The sequence below is a fragment of the Oncorhynchus mykiss genome, chromosome 7, assembly GCF_057628025.1.
Source record: "Oncorhynchus mykiss isolate SJ-2025 chromosome 7, ASM5762802v1, whole genome shotgun sequence".
Classification (NCBI taxonomy): domain Eukaryota; kingdom Metazoa; phylum Chordata; class Actinopteri; order Salmoniformes; family Salmonidae; genus Oncorhynchus; species Oncorhynchus mykiss.
The window spans coordinates 40581183-40599318 of NC_143028.1; the positions used below are offsets into that span (position 1 = coordinate 40581183).

An 18136-nucleotide genomic window follows, 5' to 3' on the forward strand; every position below is an offset into this window, starting at 1 on the left:
TATCACGACTTACAACTGAGTGCATTCTTTTTCATATATATCTTCTTTTTTTTCATACCACTCTCACGTGGGAGTCGAACCCACAACCCTGGCATTGCAAGCACCATGCTCTACCAACTGAGCCACACAGGAATCCGTCTCAGGGTCTTTTGGCTTCTTCTAATTCATATCCACTCTCACCTGGGCCTGTGATGTACTGTATCGTCCCCTGTCCAGACCTGACCCTGGTTTACTAATCAACATCGTGTGCAGTGTTCTGTGGGTAATCCAACACATGACACCATCATGGCTACAGAGACAGAGGATGAAAACATCTGTGCTGTGGCAGCAGATCAATGGGTGTCTGTCGGCCCGGATTAGTGGCACTTTAAACAAGATATGACACATTTCCATTATCCTGGGCCTAAACTAAAACAAGTAGTCAGGGCACACAGAGGTCCCTCACAAGATACAGTGGGTGGAGACTTAACAGTCACTGCACTTCTGCTGTTCCTACTCTGTGATTGGCTTCTCATTTCATACTATGCAGCTGGTCACTTTGAGAGAAGTTTGTTTTGAAAAGTGTCCTAAAGTGTTTACAGCACCGCAAAACACTTTGAGATCATTTTTTATGATAATAATGTAAGCTACCCTGGATTTATGTGAACTGAGAGAAAGAACAGAATGTTTGAGTCGTTTTTTTTTACTCTGTTTTTAACACAATTTTCACTAAGTTGTTCGACTTAACATTACAAATGAGCAAAAATGTGTCTATTTTCTTATCCCTTCACATTTCAGTTTTGGGAGTGTCACCTTCAAAACCATCACTATTTATTGTATTCTGACATTGCCTCACACTTTGTTTATAGAAGTGAGCGGAATTAAACATCTGTATGCCTGGTAAAGCTCTCCTTAGAAAAAAAGCCTTTTAGTGCACTCTGCAATGTTTTTATCATGGCAACATCTTGTTTACTTTAGTTGCCTGCCTAAACTTCTCGGAACATGTTAAGAAAACCTTCGGAGAGAGCCTCTACAAAGCCGCCTTTGTGTAACAGCAGCAGGCAAGAGAGCAAGCAGCTCACCAAGGTGTTAACTCTCAAACCCTTAAGCGCTTCCACATGAAACCCGGAGACTGATACCCCACAAATAAAAACAATAAATAGTTCAGGGATATGCTAACAATACCTTTTAGAAATGATTGTTCAGGCGGATAGATATGTTGGAAGTGATCTGGAGGAGACAGTAGAGACTGTGTGTGTGTGAGAGACAGCAGAACACTGAGTATTGTGTAGGAGAGTGGGAAAGGTGAGGAAGACTCTAACGTCAACCAGATTTCAGCTCGGCATGCCAACAGTAACAACTAACACGGGAGTGAAATGTTGTTTTAAACTGTGTGCGTATTTATTCTGTCTTTCAAAGGAAACATGAATACCTACATACACTGTCTCGATAAATAAAAAGGGCCAAATCCTATTCCTGTTTTCAATTCAGTGCTGTGAGAGGTGGGGTCCGGATCGTAGCAGAGCTCAGTGTTTTTATGAGGGTCAGGACCCCCGCTTCAGTGGCCGTTCAAAGGTCACAGCCAGTGAAACACTGCACTGCCCTCTAGTGCTGCACCCTCTGCCTCTCTCTCGCTCTCATAAAACGAACTGACTCTCATACCTCAACACTCTCTGAGAATTGCTGAAGAAAGAATAGGCTATTTGGTGGGTATGTCTTTTGTGGACAATGTTCTTCATATATCTCAACACGGGTCTCCTAAAAGATGTATTTGAAAATCGTTGAACAATATTCTTGAATATCTTATATTTAAAATGCAGTTTGGACCCGATGTGCAAACAGTTTTATTAAAAACAATGAAAATAGAAATGAAAATGTACACAATGATCAGCTACAGAGTATATGGACATGTGCCATAGTGCTGGTCCAAAGTAGTGGGTCCAGAGTATATAATTAAAACCAGCTAAAACGAAAGGCACACTAAATGATATGTAAAAAGCTGACTGTGTAAGGAATGTCTATTTAACTTGTTTTATTGTGGCAATTTACATTAGGGACTGTCATCCTGACAGAAAGCTTTTAAAATCTGTTTCATTTCAAGTCCAGAAAGTGACACATGCCAACGTTCATAGTCTCTCTCGATGTCAATTCCCCGTATCCCCAGCTAGCTCCCTGTATCCAGACGCTCTTCGCAGGGCTGCATTAGGGGCCATTTGAATATTTCATTTCCTATTAATTATGCACTGTGACTCTCCATGTCATTAGAAGGGGGGAAAAAATCTCATGTAACAAAGGATGAAAAGAAGCAAGGCGCATGGCTTCTGTGAACAGAGAAATTCCGAAGCGCATCACGTAGGTCACCCTTCAATGAAAATGAGGTCTATGCCGGTTAAATAAATTGAAGTTGAAACGTCTTTACCTATTCTTTTTTTTTTTTTTTTTGTAAGATGTACTGAAATGTTTACCGGTTTCAACCTACTTAATTAAATGGCCTTTTATTTCATTCAGATAAATGTGGAGCTGAGTGGACAGAATTGATTTCAGCAGTCAGGGTTATCGTTCACGCTTTCTTCAGATATGCCTTCATTTCTGTCTTTTTGTCAAAATAATTACATTGAAAATACTGAATATATATTACAGACTATTTAAAAAATATATATATATACAACCGGGACATCTGAAAAGCAGTGTATTTGCCAAAAAGATTTAAATCAATGTGCCCAAGGTTGAAAATAGCCCTCTAAAAGAGAAACCTTCACATTCAAGCAGAATGCCATCAATTTCCCCTCCCTTCACATAATGTCAGTTTTGTGTGTGTCTGTGGCTTTTTAATGCACAAATGTGTTGTCGGTATGTTAAGCAATCGGCCCATAACAAAACTGCCAGGGTGGCCTTTAGATTTATTGGGCCATCACTTCAGCTCGGCCTGCCATTGCTGCTGCCCCGGTCAGGTCTGGCTACTTTTTGCAATAAATGACAGAAAACGTGTATTTGAGAAGGCAGGCACGTCGCACACCATTCCTCCCTCTGCCGGCGCCACTGTGAGCGCGTAGAGGCATGCCTAGTGACAGTGACCTACATGGTCACTGAAGATGTGATATAATTTATGATATATATAATATATTGGATCCATTAGCGAGCATAATGAAGTAGTGAAATGAAAGGGTATTTGTGAAATCAGTTCAAACATCCTGCTCGGATTATGATTAAATGATTAATGAAATGCCCCTGCATAAGCATTTTCAAACAGTAATTCATGCGCAGGCTGATAAAAATCCTCCAATCATATTTCCTTCACTCGTGAACCTTATCTCCACCATTTTATATAAATCACGGAAAAAATCCTGTCTGCTGCCGGGCAAGCTACTTATTTAGATTAGTAAAAAAACGTGCAGGAAAAGAGAACATCTTCGCAGTATAAAATAATCATGCATAATTATATTCATAATTCAAGTTTGTGACAGATTCCATCTCTCTTCTTCTTGTTGTCCTTTGCCTTTCCGTCTGGCTTCATTTGACTTCTCTTCATCTTGATGACATAATTAACTAAAAAATCCACCAAAATAAGGAGAATGTGCCAAAAAGGCATAACCAGAAAGGCAATGGTGCCATCTTTGAAAAGAAAGGTTGCACAGTGAAGCACTGTATAATTTACTAAATTAATCCAACCTGAAATTTTTAAGTCATTTTTCTTATCTATGAAGTTAAGTTTGAGCAGATATGGCCACCTCATGAAATATGGATTCCTTTCTTCTTTGCTTAAATAATTCCTTTTCAGGTTATGCAGATATTGTTTGAAAAATCCTGGTAATATTATGGTAGTTTTATATTTCTGGATCTGCACAGTATTTACTCATTATTATCTGTATGTGTGTTCACCATTCCTACTTTATTCCCACAGTACCCATACAAAGGAATTACTAGATCACGTAATCACATAAAGAATTCTAGGATTTTTATTCAATTGTATAAAAGGCTGCAGTAAAACCATGTGAAGACACACGGAGCTGAGAATCTTTGTTTTCTCTTTTATCTTTTCTCTCAGGCATCTCAACAATGAGCACGCCCTGGACGACAGGAGCACAGCCCAATGTCGGGTGCAAATGCAGGTCGTACAGCAGCTGGAACTACAGGTATTGTCTCTCGTTTTCGCCAAATATGTGTGGCTCCTTTCCTGACACTTCCTCTGTCTACTGCCCTCCCCCTGTCTCGCAAATATGAACCATGGGTCACACATTGAGGGGGGTGGAAGAATAAAATGATTTTGTACATTTGTGAGTAACCAGTCATTAAAAATGTGTTATGTATGCATGACAGCAAGGCAAAGATATATGAAGGGCTCCGGGGCTAAGTAGAGAAGATAATTACATTTTGAATTTTACTGGGTTTTAAGGTTATTTATGACTTTAAACTGTTTGGCACCAACAATAAAACACTTCTTGAAATGCTCAGGCAGCAGCCAACGATGGGCTTCCTCAGTGTCTACTAGGTTTATTGGAACAGAAAGATACGGTACAATATTTCTCACAAATAACAGTGATAAGGAATATTAATGCAGTCCTCCCATGAGTGGTCTGATAGGCACTTCGTCCATACGAGGGACCCTGGAAAATATGCATATGTACATTAAGTATGCGCTAATGGAAAAAGGGATGGCACAATTTTGGTCCATTAGTGTGCGTAAGTAAGAGCTGTGGAGAGGTGGTCTGAACACTCTCTACTGGTCCCAATGCCCTCTAGGCTGGAACCAGGTGCCTTTGGGGAAGGTTTGCACAACTTTTATTACAACTGAAAGGTAGACACAACAAACCATTCCATTAACTGTTGTTTTTGTGTATTTATTTGTTGCTAAGCAGGCATTGTCATCAATGGCATTTTTATGTATAACAGATTTGATGATGTATATACAGTTGAAGTCGGAAGTTTACATACACCTTAGCCAAATACATTTAAACTCGGTTTTTCAAAATTCCTGACATTTAATCCTAGTAAAATTCCCTTTCTTAGGTCAGATAGGATCACCACTTTATTTTAAGAATGTGAAGTGTCAGAATAATAGTAGAGAGAGTGATTTATTCCAGCTTTTATTTCTTTCATCACATTCCCAGTGGGTCAGAAGTTTACATACACTCAATTAGTATTTGGTAGCATTGCCTTAGAATTGTTTAACTTGGGTCAAACATTTCAGGTAGCCTTCCACAAGCTTCCCTCAGTAAGTTGGGTGAATTTTGGCCCATTACTCCTGACAGAGTTGGTGTAACTGAGTCAGGTTTGTAGGCCTCCTTGCTCGCACACGCTTTTTCAGTTCTGCCCACAAATTTTCTATAGGATTGAGGTCAGGGCTTTGTGATGGCCACTTCAATACCTTGACTTTGTTGTCCTTAAGCCATTTTGCCACAACTTTGGAAGCATGCTTGGGGTCATTGACCATTAGGAAGACCCATTTGCGACCAAGCTTTAACTTCCTGACTAATGTCTTGAGATGTTGCTTCAATATATCCACATCATTTTCCTGCCTCATGATGCCATCTATTTTGTGAAGTGCACCAGTCCCTCCTGCAGCAAAGCACCCCCACAACATGATGCTGCCACCCCTGTGCTTCACGGTTGGGATGGTGATCAGAAGCTTATGAAGCCATGACATCATTTTCGGGAATTTTCCAAGCTTAAAGGCACAGTCAACTTAGTGTATGTAAACTTCTGACCCACTGGAATTTTGATACAGTGAATTATAAGTGAATTAATCTGTCTGTAAACAATTGTTGGAAAAATTACTTGTGTCATGCACAAAGTAGATGTCCTAACCGACTTGCCCAAACTAAGAAATTTGTGGAGTGGTTGAAAAACGAGTTTTAATGACTCCAACCTAAGTGTATGTAAACTTCCGACTTCAACTTATTTATTAGAGAGGGGTAAAGAAAGATTTTGTTCGGGCGCCAGGCAGGTATTAACCATGCCGAAAGGAAAAGAGTAGAATAGAGAGAGTACCACTACCAGACCCACACACATCAGCAGAAGAGACTGCCTAGAGGGTAGCCTGTTTCCCAGATAGCCAGTGGAGAGAAAAAAGAATACACACCATATAAAACCCACATCACAGCACAGGGGTAACCCCAACAAGAATACCTCATACAATAATACTAATACTAATAATGGCAGAGCAATTCAACAGCAACTTCATACAAGAACGAACCCAGTCATCAACATAGGATTTGCAATAATCTGTATTATTTTCTAGTGGATGAGTGCAGAGGGTATGAATGTGGGGGGGGTGTTCATCAACACAACAAAGGCCTTAAAAATGTCCACAGTCTTCTCGGCCACATGTCATTAGTACACCTCAATACAGTTCACATAACAATACACAACTTGCAAGCAACCTCCCTTTTAACTAAAATGTCCAAATACTTCTGGCAGGGCAATAATAGTCCAGCTCTAATGAACTTCAATGGGAAGTGCATTGGAAAAATAGAGAGTCTGTTGCAGGGTAAAGCACTGGAACGATAGAGGGAAGAGAAAAAGAGAGAGAACAAGAGAGATCTTAGCTGTGGTCTTCAGGCGTGCAGGTGTACTGTCTGACTGTCTGATGGTTTGTTGGTTTGTATGTTAAAGCTTCGCAACAATGTTGCTACTAATCCATGCGATCCATAACGGGCGTGGTCCCAAACGAAAACAACCACGACCTAGAGCGATTACACCGATGATTGAGTTAAAACACTCTATAAACTACACACGCTGAAAACAAACAAAACTTCTGCAGCACAGCACACACAATCAAACTGTCGCGCCACCAAAGAGCCCCTCCCCAAAGAGCTGAATGAGCTCTCTTTATTTCCTCCTTCCTTACTGCTCATGCGCTCTTAAAGTGGCAGTGCACGGTGAAGGCTCCGTGCAGATTTCGCCACAAACTGTACTACCATTTATCATAGTTACAAACGCAATGACGATGAACAGAATTTTAACCTCAAACGACGAGGTTACAAGTTCAGTTAAGCGTTTCACAACACTACCATATTACTTATTATTTCCGCTCTGGTTGTGTGTATCATTGAGAGCAACTCGGTGTGTGTGTTTATCAGACACATCCTGATTCCTCCCCCTAACCCAGCATATCTCTATAATGTGACCTGGCAGCTACTGTAAGACCGAGTGGACAGTTTAGGACAGGTAGGCAGATCCAGGGTTTGTTATTGGCAATGGGACCTAGAGTATAGTTTAGCCTTGAAGAAGAGACATCGCCATGTAGACTTGTTCATGAACATTAAGGTATCAATATACACCAAAGTTTATAATCAGAGCAGCATATTAAATAAACATATATGACATACAGTGAGAAATAACATAATGCATTGGATTGTACTACAGAGAATTCGATTTTTGTTCATAAAGGATTTAATGGTTGTTTTTTCCCCCCTTCTCAATACAGCTGGCGAAAGACAAAGAGCGTCTGCAAGCCATGATGACGCATCTCCACGTCAAATCCACTGAGCCCAAGCCGACCCCACAGCCAGTGAGTAAACTCTCTACCACATGCCTGTTTTCCGTCCTCCTCGTCTCTCACTTGTCTAATTGCCACACTTATATGTATTAATGTATTTCCTCATCTCTTTTTATGTACCTGCTAAACGAAAGCAGCTGCTCACTTGAAAGGAGCACAAAAAAAAAATGTTTTGGTCACATATTTTGACATCCCAGCTTCTATTTTGTTCTGATGATTAACTCGGAGCACATGGTAACAGCGGTCAGTGGCGGCTGAACTGGTGTTGGTATGAGCCGACACCATAGACCTCTGTAGCGTGGTGAAATATAGACTTTTCTTTGAAATGGGAAAAAATCTCCTCAACGTCTTCAATTGGTGGTGAAGACGGTATCCGGGGGATTCCCCCAAAATAAGCTTCAGAAATACAACATGTTTCTCAAATTAAGAGCAATCGTGATGGCTGTTCAATTCCTTATCTTGACACATTTTTCGGACCATAACACCATGTCTGTTATGTCATCATGTCACGATATAACTTACTGTTTAATCCTTGTCTTACAGGGGTACCACTTAAAAATACAGCGTACTGCTATTTTGTCATGTTTAAGAAGGAGCGCCATTACCATAGTTCAGTCATTGTGACAGTTCATTCATAGTGCCAAAGGCATGAGGGCCATTACACTGCTGGGCTGAACACAGAGACACACACACACACACACACAGAGAACCGCTCCTCTGACAAGTTCCTTTCAAAGCCTCAATCATATATTTACAGTCAGTCTGGAGCTATTGACGGGCAGAATCTCTGTACGGTGCGCCACATAGCGCAGGAAGGCAGGCAGGAAGGCAGGCAGTCACCAAAGTGCCTGGAGATGTGACAATAGGCTGCTTGTCGGAGCTTTGCCTCTGTCACACACACTGATTGTGTAGATTAGGCTTCAGAACGAGTGCCTGTCACGGGGACATTTGTATATGAAAAGTGGCTGGGGCAGCAGATAGCATCTTGACTACTCTACCTCTCCCCAGGGCCAGTGGGAATGGCTGTGTCAGGGCTCTGTGCTAAAGCTCTGGGGGGTGGGTACCAGACCAGTGCTGCTTTTATTCAAATAAATACAATTCCTGCATTCTCCAGCGGGGGTGCAGTGCATGCTGGTAGCTGCAATGATATGCTATGATAAATGTGTCTAGCCATGGTGTGGCTCAGTGGCTGGATCAGTGGGGGAATCCCACAGTCCCAGCTGGAGCTCTCAGTTAGACTGGAGCTGGAGCTGACCTCAGACCAGGCTTTAGACTATAGACTGTTCAGGGAGTGGATGTTGATGGGAGAAAAAACATTCAGTCACGACAGACAACAGCAATTGCCTGCATTTTACAGTTACTATTTTACAGTTAGTCCTAATTAAATGCATAACACATAGATATATACTGTACATACAGTGTCAACTGAATATGATTTAATTTATTCCTATGAGCTTTAAAAATATATATATATAAAAAAAGAGCTGAAGAATACAGTGCATAAGCAATGTGTGTGTGTGTGTGTGTGTGTGTGTGTGTGTGTGTGTGTGTGTGTGTGTGTGTGTGTGTGTGTGTGTGTGTGTGTGTGTGTGTGTGTGTGTGTGCATGCGTGCGTGTGTGTGTGTGTGTTTTTGTTTGTCTTTGTGTGGGGTTGGGTCTCTGTAGTTGGTGTCACTAAGCATTCTCGTCAGAAGTCTGACCTTTTCGCAGTACATAATTAAGGAGGGACTTTTTTGTTTATTTTCTTTAGCAGCTTGGCAAGTCAAAGCCAGTATAATTAGATCACCAATTACCATTTCATTAATTTCTGTCTGAAGTCTCATTTTGTCTCTGCACTGGAGTGAGCCCAAATGCTGAGGGAAACAAAGGCCAGGCTATTACCAGGCTGTCTGGCCTATTGTTGAGGGCCACTCACTGTTTTTGGCTGAGGAATATGGATGAAACATGAAACAAAGACTGCTAATCCACAGGAAAATAAGTCTATTGATAGTATTGTGTCAGAAAACAACCAACCCAAGTGTGATTTATTTGGCCCTTGATTTAGAATAACACCCTCGTACAGTAGTGAATGTACCGTATACATTTATGTGCTTACAGTAATTGTGTAACACATGATTTGTGTAGAACTCTGCCAAAAAAGGCATTTTCTGGCCTCAGAATTCTTAATAAACATCACATGCTGTATTTATACATCTCTATTGATGCAGGAAAAAAAAACAGACACAATTCCCATGTTTTAGCAAGTGTAATGCAAATGAATACAAATACACAGACTACAATTCATTCAAAAAAAATCACACTAGCCGTAACCTCGTTAAGTCAATGTCATGTCAAGGATAAATATAGCGGTGGTGCCAGCCGTGCAGGCAGCCCCAGATTTCTTTATTATATACCTGTCTATCATGTGGGGCCCTCTTGGTGGTAATGACTGTTAATAGGGTTGTGGTAATTGGGTGGCCGTGGAGGATCCATGTGGGGGGGGGGGGTGAGATGTTAAACACTGTCTGTTCACTTTCACCTGCAAGCCCTGCGCCTCCACTGTAACCCACAACCATTATCAGCTAAACTTAGACATCCGATACCTCCAAAGCAATTGACAGCGTTGGCATTTCATTAATTTGTTAGCACAATCCACAAATGATTGTCAAAGATGAGACGCCTCCTGCCCACTCTCTCTCTCTCTCTCTCTCTCTCTCTTTCTTTTTCTCTCTTTTTCTCTCTCTCTTTCTCTTTCTTTCTCTACTCTCTCTCTCTCTCTACTTTCTTTCTCTCTCTCTCTCTCTACTTTCTTTCTCTCTCTCTCTCTCTCTCTTTTTTTTTTTCCTCCCCTCTTTCCTTGCAGACTAAAGTCATGTTTAATTTGGAAACTGGCCTCCTTTGGCAAATGAGCAATTAGAACAATTTTGTGCGAATATGTATATGTGTCATTAGCTTTCCTGCAAATTAATAGCAGGAGCAATGGGTCAGACTAGAATTTTCCACTTGACTGCTGCTCCACTGTGGAGGCTTGGCAGAGTTTGGAAGCAGCCACAGCTGCTGGAAGCCATGGTATACGTTCGGAGCACTTGGCTTAATTCGTTTACCTTGTAGCCATTATTACTAATATCCCTCCCCACACCCCCACCCTTGACAGAAAAGCAACCCCTCTCATTCTCCCTCTCAACCAAATATTTGGGATGCATCTTGCGCCAGACAGCGTAGCCCAGGTGATGGGGTCATTCAGATACAGCATTTAATCATCAGATCACCTCCATAAGCATCTCCTAATTAGAGTCCTTACAATACAATTTCAGCTTGTAATTAGCCCAGATTGGCCGCTTCCTTTCCGTGGCTTATTAGTAGCTGCTCAGCGGTAGGTAAGAATCACATTGTCATTTGTCAGGGCTGTTAGGGCCGCCCATCTCCCCTTGCCAGTCGCCACGGATGTGATGCCAGCAGATCAAACAAAGGGAAGAAAACAGAGAGCAGGGAGCTGAGCCGTTAGAGGAGTAGGAGACGGGAGGTGGAGAGAGCATGAGCAGGACTCCTCGGTTGTTTTCTAAGCGTTTAGCGAACGTTCACGGATCATCCTCGGGGTTGGCCATAATTAGAGCTGTGATCAGCTTAGCCAATGAGGCATCTGAGACGCCGGGTAATTAACGAGCTTTTGTCTGTCTGTCTGTCTGTGTTTTGTTTTGTTTACTCTCCCTCCCAGCTCAACCTGGTGTCCAACGTCACCCTGTCCAAAACAGCCCCCCCTGAGGCCTCGCCCCCTCTGAGCCTGCCCCAGACCCCAACCACCCCCACGGCCCCCCTGACTCCCCTGTCCCAGGCCTACTCCGTCATCACCCCCAACAGCCTCCACCACAGCGTGGGCCCCATGCGCCGGCGCTACTCTGACAAATACAACATGCCCATTTCCCCAGGTATTGGAAGCATATACCACACACACATAAACACACACACACGCCCGCACATACAATTTCAAGTCTATCACACTACAAATGTATCTATAATAGCTACTAACTATGGCCTTTCTCTATGTTCGTCTGTATGCTGTGTTTGCTCCCTTTGTACAGATATTGTCCAGAACAAAGAGTTCTACATGAATGCTGAAGTCAGACCTCCCTTCACATATGCCTCACTTATACGCCAGGTAAGGATCCTCTGGTCAGATGCCTCCGCTCTGCACTTCTCTGAGCTGGTAACTTGCAATGTATTTAATCTGTCATTTAAAGGAATAGAGCCTTTAATCTGCTTCAGTGGCTTCTGTCGTTAGCAGAACACGCATTAGATAAATATTCAGCCAAGACACAGATTGCTTATTTTCGGCTTTTTTTTCTCTCCCTTCCTTGTTAAATTTCAAATACAATTTAGACGCGCAGCAGAAGATTAACCATCTGCAAATGAGTACAAGAATGCACTCGGGACTCCAAAAAACGGCCATAAATAACATTTGCTTTTGATTAAGCGTTACAGTGGATGTGATTATTATGAAATTAATTTCACACAACAGTAGGGATGAGCCTGTTTTAAGATGGCCAGTCATTTAGTTGGCCAGCCCGCAGTAATCTGTGATCTCAGGAATGTATCTAAGCCTGGCATAATTGCTGGCCTGTAATCTGCCTGAGAAATGTTTTCGCTTCCCTCCATTTACACTGACAAAAGAAATATATTCAAATTGTGAGATTTGAATGGGAACCAGACAGTGTTCCATAAACAAAGTGAGAGGGTACACATCATCACACGGACAGACGATGAACTGTCGTCTGTGTTCTTTCAGGAGAGCACACACAAACCTGCATGCCACTTGTGAATAATTGATTGTTTTTCCAGAGGGAACAAAATGTTAAATGTTGTTTCTGTCTCTTTTTTCCAGGCTATCCTTGAATCCCCGGAAAAGCAGCTAACACTAAATGAAATTTACAACTGGTTCACACGAATGTTTGCATATTTCAGGCGCAACGCCGCAACATGGAAGGTAAAATCACTCTTCACTTTGACTTCCTTAGACTAATATAAAGGGCAGGGACAGTTGTGTTGCTCTTGTGGAATTAAATGATAGTCAAATGTATCAAGTGTAAATGCAATGAATGAGTCTTTAACCAATTCATAACTTTGCCCGCTTGTTCTATCCGAATAGAGCCACCCCTAACACAAACTGTCTGTAACCTCGCAGAAAAAAAGTGTAAGGGAAATTGTGCATTCTTTTAAAAGAAAATCCCCACCTAATATTTGGAGATGTTTTTGGTAGTGGGTGGATGTGTTTAACTCCCTACTGTGCTGCCAGGGACTCCTGGCCGAGACACTCCCACAGAATTTAAACTGAGAACACCTTTTCCACTGGGCCACACACACACACACACACAGGCAAACAAACCCCAAGAGAAACAGAGACAGAAAAGGAGAGGGGTTAGAAAGAGAGGGCAGACTAAAACCAAAGGAGAAGCTGAGGAGTAAGAGAAAAGAGAGGGCAGACTAAAACCAAAGGAAAAGCTGAGGAGTAAGAGAAAAGAGAGGGCAGACTAAAACCAAAGGAGAAGCTGAGGAGTAAGAGAAAAGAGAGTGATGAAGCATTGAAGGCTACCCTCATAAGGCAGGGAGGGCCTGCAGTGTAGCGTATCCACAATGCAGCTGTGAATAAACCCCTGAGCCCCACACCAGCCCCCCTCTGCAGCTCACTGTCCTCTCTCTTTAACTGCCTGCCTTCGCAGGCCGCTGACAGCCCTACCATAGGGGCACATTGGAGTTATAAACACCAAATCCCACACTGTGAAACACTCCTGCATAGAGGCATGCACACACACTCACACACACACACACACACACACACTCAATAAAGCACTCAGATGACAAAGGGCCATACGTATACAGAGTTCCAATCTCATGTGTCAGTGATTGGTTTATTTAAAAGGGCAATCTGCAGTTGTTTCATCCATTTTTGGAATTATAAATTAATTATATGTACCCATTGATTCTTAAATCATGTAACTTATAAATGCCTCATGAGTTTAGTTTAGCTGTGGTACCCCATCAGAACCCCAAATATAAGCTTATTTTACGGCTATTTTAAACAAAAATAAATGTCAACAAACACTGTATAGCCTCAAAACTATAATTTGGATGGCATGGATGGTCACCGTTTGCATCCATAGCTCTGTCTTTGGATTCTCCAGCCTCATCCCTCAGCTTTTTACCGAAACAACAGTGGCGGGGAAAGCATGTTGTTATTGTTTCAACTGCTGATTGCCACTTTAAGAAAAGTAACCCGCATACTCTGCAAATGGTCTTATGAAAAAGCTTATCATATAACCCACAAGCTGAAGCTTTTGGAAATGTGTCTTCTCCATTATTGTTCAATTGTAGGTAAGGTCATAACTGAAACTGACAAACCAAACAGACTGGTTTATTTGATCAAGGTCTTTGTTCAGTTTGGGTTTTGTTATCAGTAGGCTCTTCTCAAATGGCTCATCATAAATTCAAGCTCTATGAAAGATATTTTAAAAGGATGTTGATGAAATGAAACTGTATTGCCATAGTAACTGGAAAATATTTCCACAATGTTTTTGTCATTTGATACTTTTGGCAGTCTACTGCCAATAGATCACTGATACTTGAAAGAATGTACTGTATTTATGTCCAGGATCTATCATGTGTCTGTCTAAATGTTTCTTCTCTGAAATGAAGTGGTTCATTATTAGACATTTTCTTGTGTTGATAGAATGTTTCTCTCCCTTCTCTTTTTTTTACACCAACTGCAGAACGCAGTCCGGCATAATCTTAGTCTTCACAAGTGTTTTGTGCGAGTAGAAAACGTTAAAGGGGCTGTGTGGACAGTGGATGAACTAGAGTTCCAAAAGAGAAGGCCACAAAAGATCAGTGGGTAGGTCTGCCATCTCTGGCCGACTCTGGCGTTTGTCTGGTTGTGGATCTATGGGAAGAGGCTGCTCCATGTCATTGTCTGCGTGCCACGATGTCCCCCAAAGTCGCTGTTTGCTTTAGTGTGCAGCATCCCCCGTGCTTTCCGTCTTCTACTCCTGGTGGTGTAACCATAACCCACATTGGCTTGTGCTTATTTTCATGTTGATCATCTCCCTCTCCTCCCTTGTCCCTCTGTCTGTGACTGGTGTTGGTCTGTCTGTCCCTCTGTCTATCTGTCCCTGTGTTGTTGTGATCACTGCATCTGCATCTGGCTGCCCTGATGCTCGTCTCCTGCTCAGGGTGCCATTCGCACCAACCTTTCCCTGCATAAGTGCTTTGTGAGAGTAGAGGATGAGTTTGGGTCCTTTTGGACTGTTGATGATGAGGAGTTTAAACGCGGCCGCCACGTACAGCGAGGCCGCCCTCGGAAATACGCCGCTGATGAGAACTTTGATGAGCTGCTCGTACAGTAAGCACTTCCGCCTGGCCCACTCTGCTTCCTGACCCCCAGCTTCCCCCAACCCCCCCCCCTCCCCTCACCTCCTGCATGCTCCGCCTCTGTGTTCCCATCATGCCTCTGTGTTCCCATCATGCCTCTGTGTTCAGCTCTTCCATCATACATCGTGCTTTTACACAACCTGCTTTCATCAACCTGTTTTGTCTTCCTTACCAATGAATTGAAATGATTCTGTGAACTTTTGGGGATTGATAAAATTGCATGGAATGTACTAAATGAATGATGAGCATTTTCTAAACTAAAGTTGTTTTCTGCAGAAGTCCAGCATTAGTGAAGAACATCCAGACCAGCTTGGGTTATGGGCCAGCTCTCTCAGCAGCCTTCCAGGTAAATGTGAATACTGACTCAGTCTCAAGCTCTCTGGGCGTTCACTACTTTACCTTTTAACCTTTTACTGTGAGGGAAAGAAAGGCAGGAAATAATAAACATAACACTGTGTCCACCTCCTATTCCTGGTCATTCTTCCTTGTTTTGGATGTGCGGGTGGTGGGTTGGCAGGCTGAAAAGTGCTGACAGTTTTCTTCCGTTTCACTGTTTTAACACTGTGCATGCTTTTCAGGCTTCAATGGCAGAAAACAACATACCTCTATACACTACTGCTTCCATTGGAAGTCCCACCCTCAACTCCCTGGCGAATGCCATCCGAGAGGAGATGAACGGAGCGATGGACCATGGAAACAGCAACGGCAGTGACAGCAGTCCAGGACGCTCTCCCTTGCCAGCTATGTGAGTGGCTCCTTACTTTTTTATCTGCAGTATTTGTTTAAGACTGGAGGAAAGGAAAGAGTTTCAGCTGGTCACCACCGATTCAAATAGATCCCAAATATAATGGATTTTGATAGAACCTTTAAAAATCCACTCAAATGCTTTAATGTTATGTCAATGTTATACTAAATGAACAGTGATAAACAGGATTATAAATAAAGAGAGGATGATATTGGCGCAGTTGAATGAAGGGTCAGGGCCAGGACTGTGGCTGCAGCCCTCCCTGAAAATGGAAACTCCACCTTCTGGAAGGTTTTAAAGCCAGGCAAGGCCAAAGACCGGAGCCCTCTGTTATTTCAACACAAAGTTTATAAACTCGTCTTTATTACGGTTCTAAAATGTGTCCTGCCATCTGCTGAGTCCAGCCATAATCACCTCTTCAATTTATAAAAAATATTTACAAAATGGCAGAAAGAAAAGTGACAAAGCTGCTGTCTCCTCCACACTGAAACATGAGCTCCAACACGTTCAGAACCCTCTGAGCCGTCGAAAGAAAAACAAGAAAAAAAGCATCATTATTCTAGAAGAAATAGTCCAAGGTTCCCATGTAGGAAAGCTGTGGTCGGCCTGGAAACCACAGTTCCCTATTCACTTGTTGTATAGGAGTGTCTGCTAAGTTGTTTGAAGCCTAAAATAATATGGGGCAGGCTGCATCGTTTCCAGATGTGGGGCACCGATGTGCAGCTCTGCTAGATTTAGGGATGGCCCCGTAAAACATCAGAGCTAGAGGGAAGTTGTGCCGGAAAACAAAAAGGTGCAGTATTGAGCTTGTGGCGAAATGGAGAAAAGTGCCATCCCTAATCACTGTGAACATAGCTTTGGGCATCGCTCTGGAACAGGAAAGGCAGAGACAGGATGGGTGTGCTGGCCCAAAGGCTGCCTGTGTCTCTCTCCCTCTCTTTATCTTGAGGCTGATTAAACCCATATTCTGAGCTTTTTCACAATTACTCCGTGTGGATAAGCTTTATACGAGTCGAAAATTTGTCAGAGCGTTCAACTTCAGTGCGTTTGCGCGGCGCCACATTTCCTCTATCTTCTATGAAGCAGCACGCCTTCAAACAAACGCTCCGGTTTACGGAGCTAGCACCCTCTATCGCTCTCAAGCCGGCTCCCTCTCTCCTCTCTGTTCTCCAAGAGATGCACCTCACACAATCTGCAGACTCGCAACATCCTCGTCCCACCCGAACCAAACCTGGCTCACAGCTCTTCACCTGGTGTACAGACATCAGGCTTGACTATGGAGTGGCCCAGGCCTTACATGTGTTTACCAGCTGCCTATCTCACAGCCCTGCATGGTGTTCGTCAGAGTTAGGCTTTTAACACAGGGAGGAAAACAGGGGCCGTTCTATTTTACAGGAAGACTATAATCAGGTATCCAGCCTCAGCCAGCTAATTAAAAGCAGAGTGTGGAATCAGCATGCAGTTCAATAGCATAATAATAACAATTTCATGTTTGCCCTGCAGCTTGGGATTGAGACCTGAGGCGATGTGACTTGTGGAGTTACTTTGATCTGAAACCAGTAGAAAAGCTGACTTTACTTTTCTCCCTGTTTTGTCAGCTCGTTTGTGTTGAACTTGTTTTCAAGTCTATGGGTAAATACATCTAATTTGTGTAACGTTTGTGGGTAAATAAATCTGGAACGTGCATGCCGCTGGCCGCTGGTCAAAACGAGCTCGGCATCTCGTACTGACACATAGTGACGGGGGGACATAAATGTATACAGTTACACATTGCCATATTATTTTTGGACGATAATATATCGTTATTTGACTCTGTGTATCGATTTCTAAAAAATAACAATTGAAATGGTTAGAAAAAGGGGAAAATATCCCGCAGCTGCTCATAATATGCTACCCCCTTTTTCCCTCCTCTCTGCGCCTGTGGAGCCTCCTTCCCGTGCGCTTTATTCCTGCAGTGTTTCTGTAATGAGAATTTGGCAGATCTCATCTCTTTAGCGCCTCCTTTGCCCAGGCAGTGGGCTGGGTTCATGTTTTGCCTTGTTTACAACTGACAGCGTTATTATTCTCGTAAGGGCTCTGTTTCTTATCACAGTGTTGTGTTGAGTGTGCCTTTCTGCTCTGCTCTCGCGCCTTCCTGCCAGCGCTTTTCTTCTCTTATTGACACTTGGGTGAAAATATGCATTAATTTTGGAGTTTAAAGCATGTATAGCGGTGTCTGGTCGCTGTGTTTGCTTGAAGTTGATTAATGATAGAAGCTGGCTCGGGGTCATCCTCTGGAGACCCGCCTCGCAGGTTGTGCATGTTAACGAGTAGGAAGGGGAACACACAGCACGCCACTGATCCACCGCCACCAGGAGGCTGACAAACCCCCCACTCGCTCCCTCCGCAGAGTCCATTCTTCTCTCTCCCCGTCGCACGTTGTTAATCTTCCTCATTTATCAATTCTAAGTGAATACCCAGTTGTCAGCTGCTATGAAAATAAAGCCTGCCGGTTTCCTGGGATTGGAATACCTCAA

General features: G+C 42.8%; 1 protein-coding gene across 25 annotated transcripts in view; it reads left to right on the forward strand.

Annotated features, from left to right (window-relative positions):
* The window catches only part of LOC110527876 (forkhead box protein P1-B), a 205459-nt gene that overhangs the window by 182571 nt on the left and 4752 nt on the right, over nucleotides 1-18136 (forward strand). For 16 of the 25 annotated variants that reach the window (XM_036983357.2, XM_036983359.2, XM_036983358.2 and 13 more), the window contains 8 exons: nucleotides 4025-4112; nucleotides 7406-7489; nucleotides 11172-11382; nucleotides 11536-11612; nucleotides 12336-12437; nucleotides 14218-14339; nucleotides 15152-15221; nucleotides 15454-15620. In XM_036983357.2, the coding sequence (XP_036839252.1) occupies nucleotides 4025-4112; nucleotides 7406-7489; nucleotides 11172-11382; nucleotides 11536-11612; nucleotides 12336-12437; nucleotides 14218-14339; nucleotides 15152-15221; nucleotides 15454-15620 (921 nt within the window). Of the gene's footprint in view, nucleotides 1-4024; nucleotides 4113-7405; nucleotides 7490-11171; nucleotides 11383-11535; nucleotides 11613-12335; nucleotides 12438-14217; nucleotides 14340-14676; nucleotides 14847-15151; nucleotides 15222-15453; nucleotides 15621-18136 lie in introns of all 25 variants that reach the window. The other 9 variants (XM_090240940.1, XM_090240943.1, XM_090240945.1 and 6 more) reach the window with 2 other exon arrangements.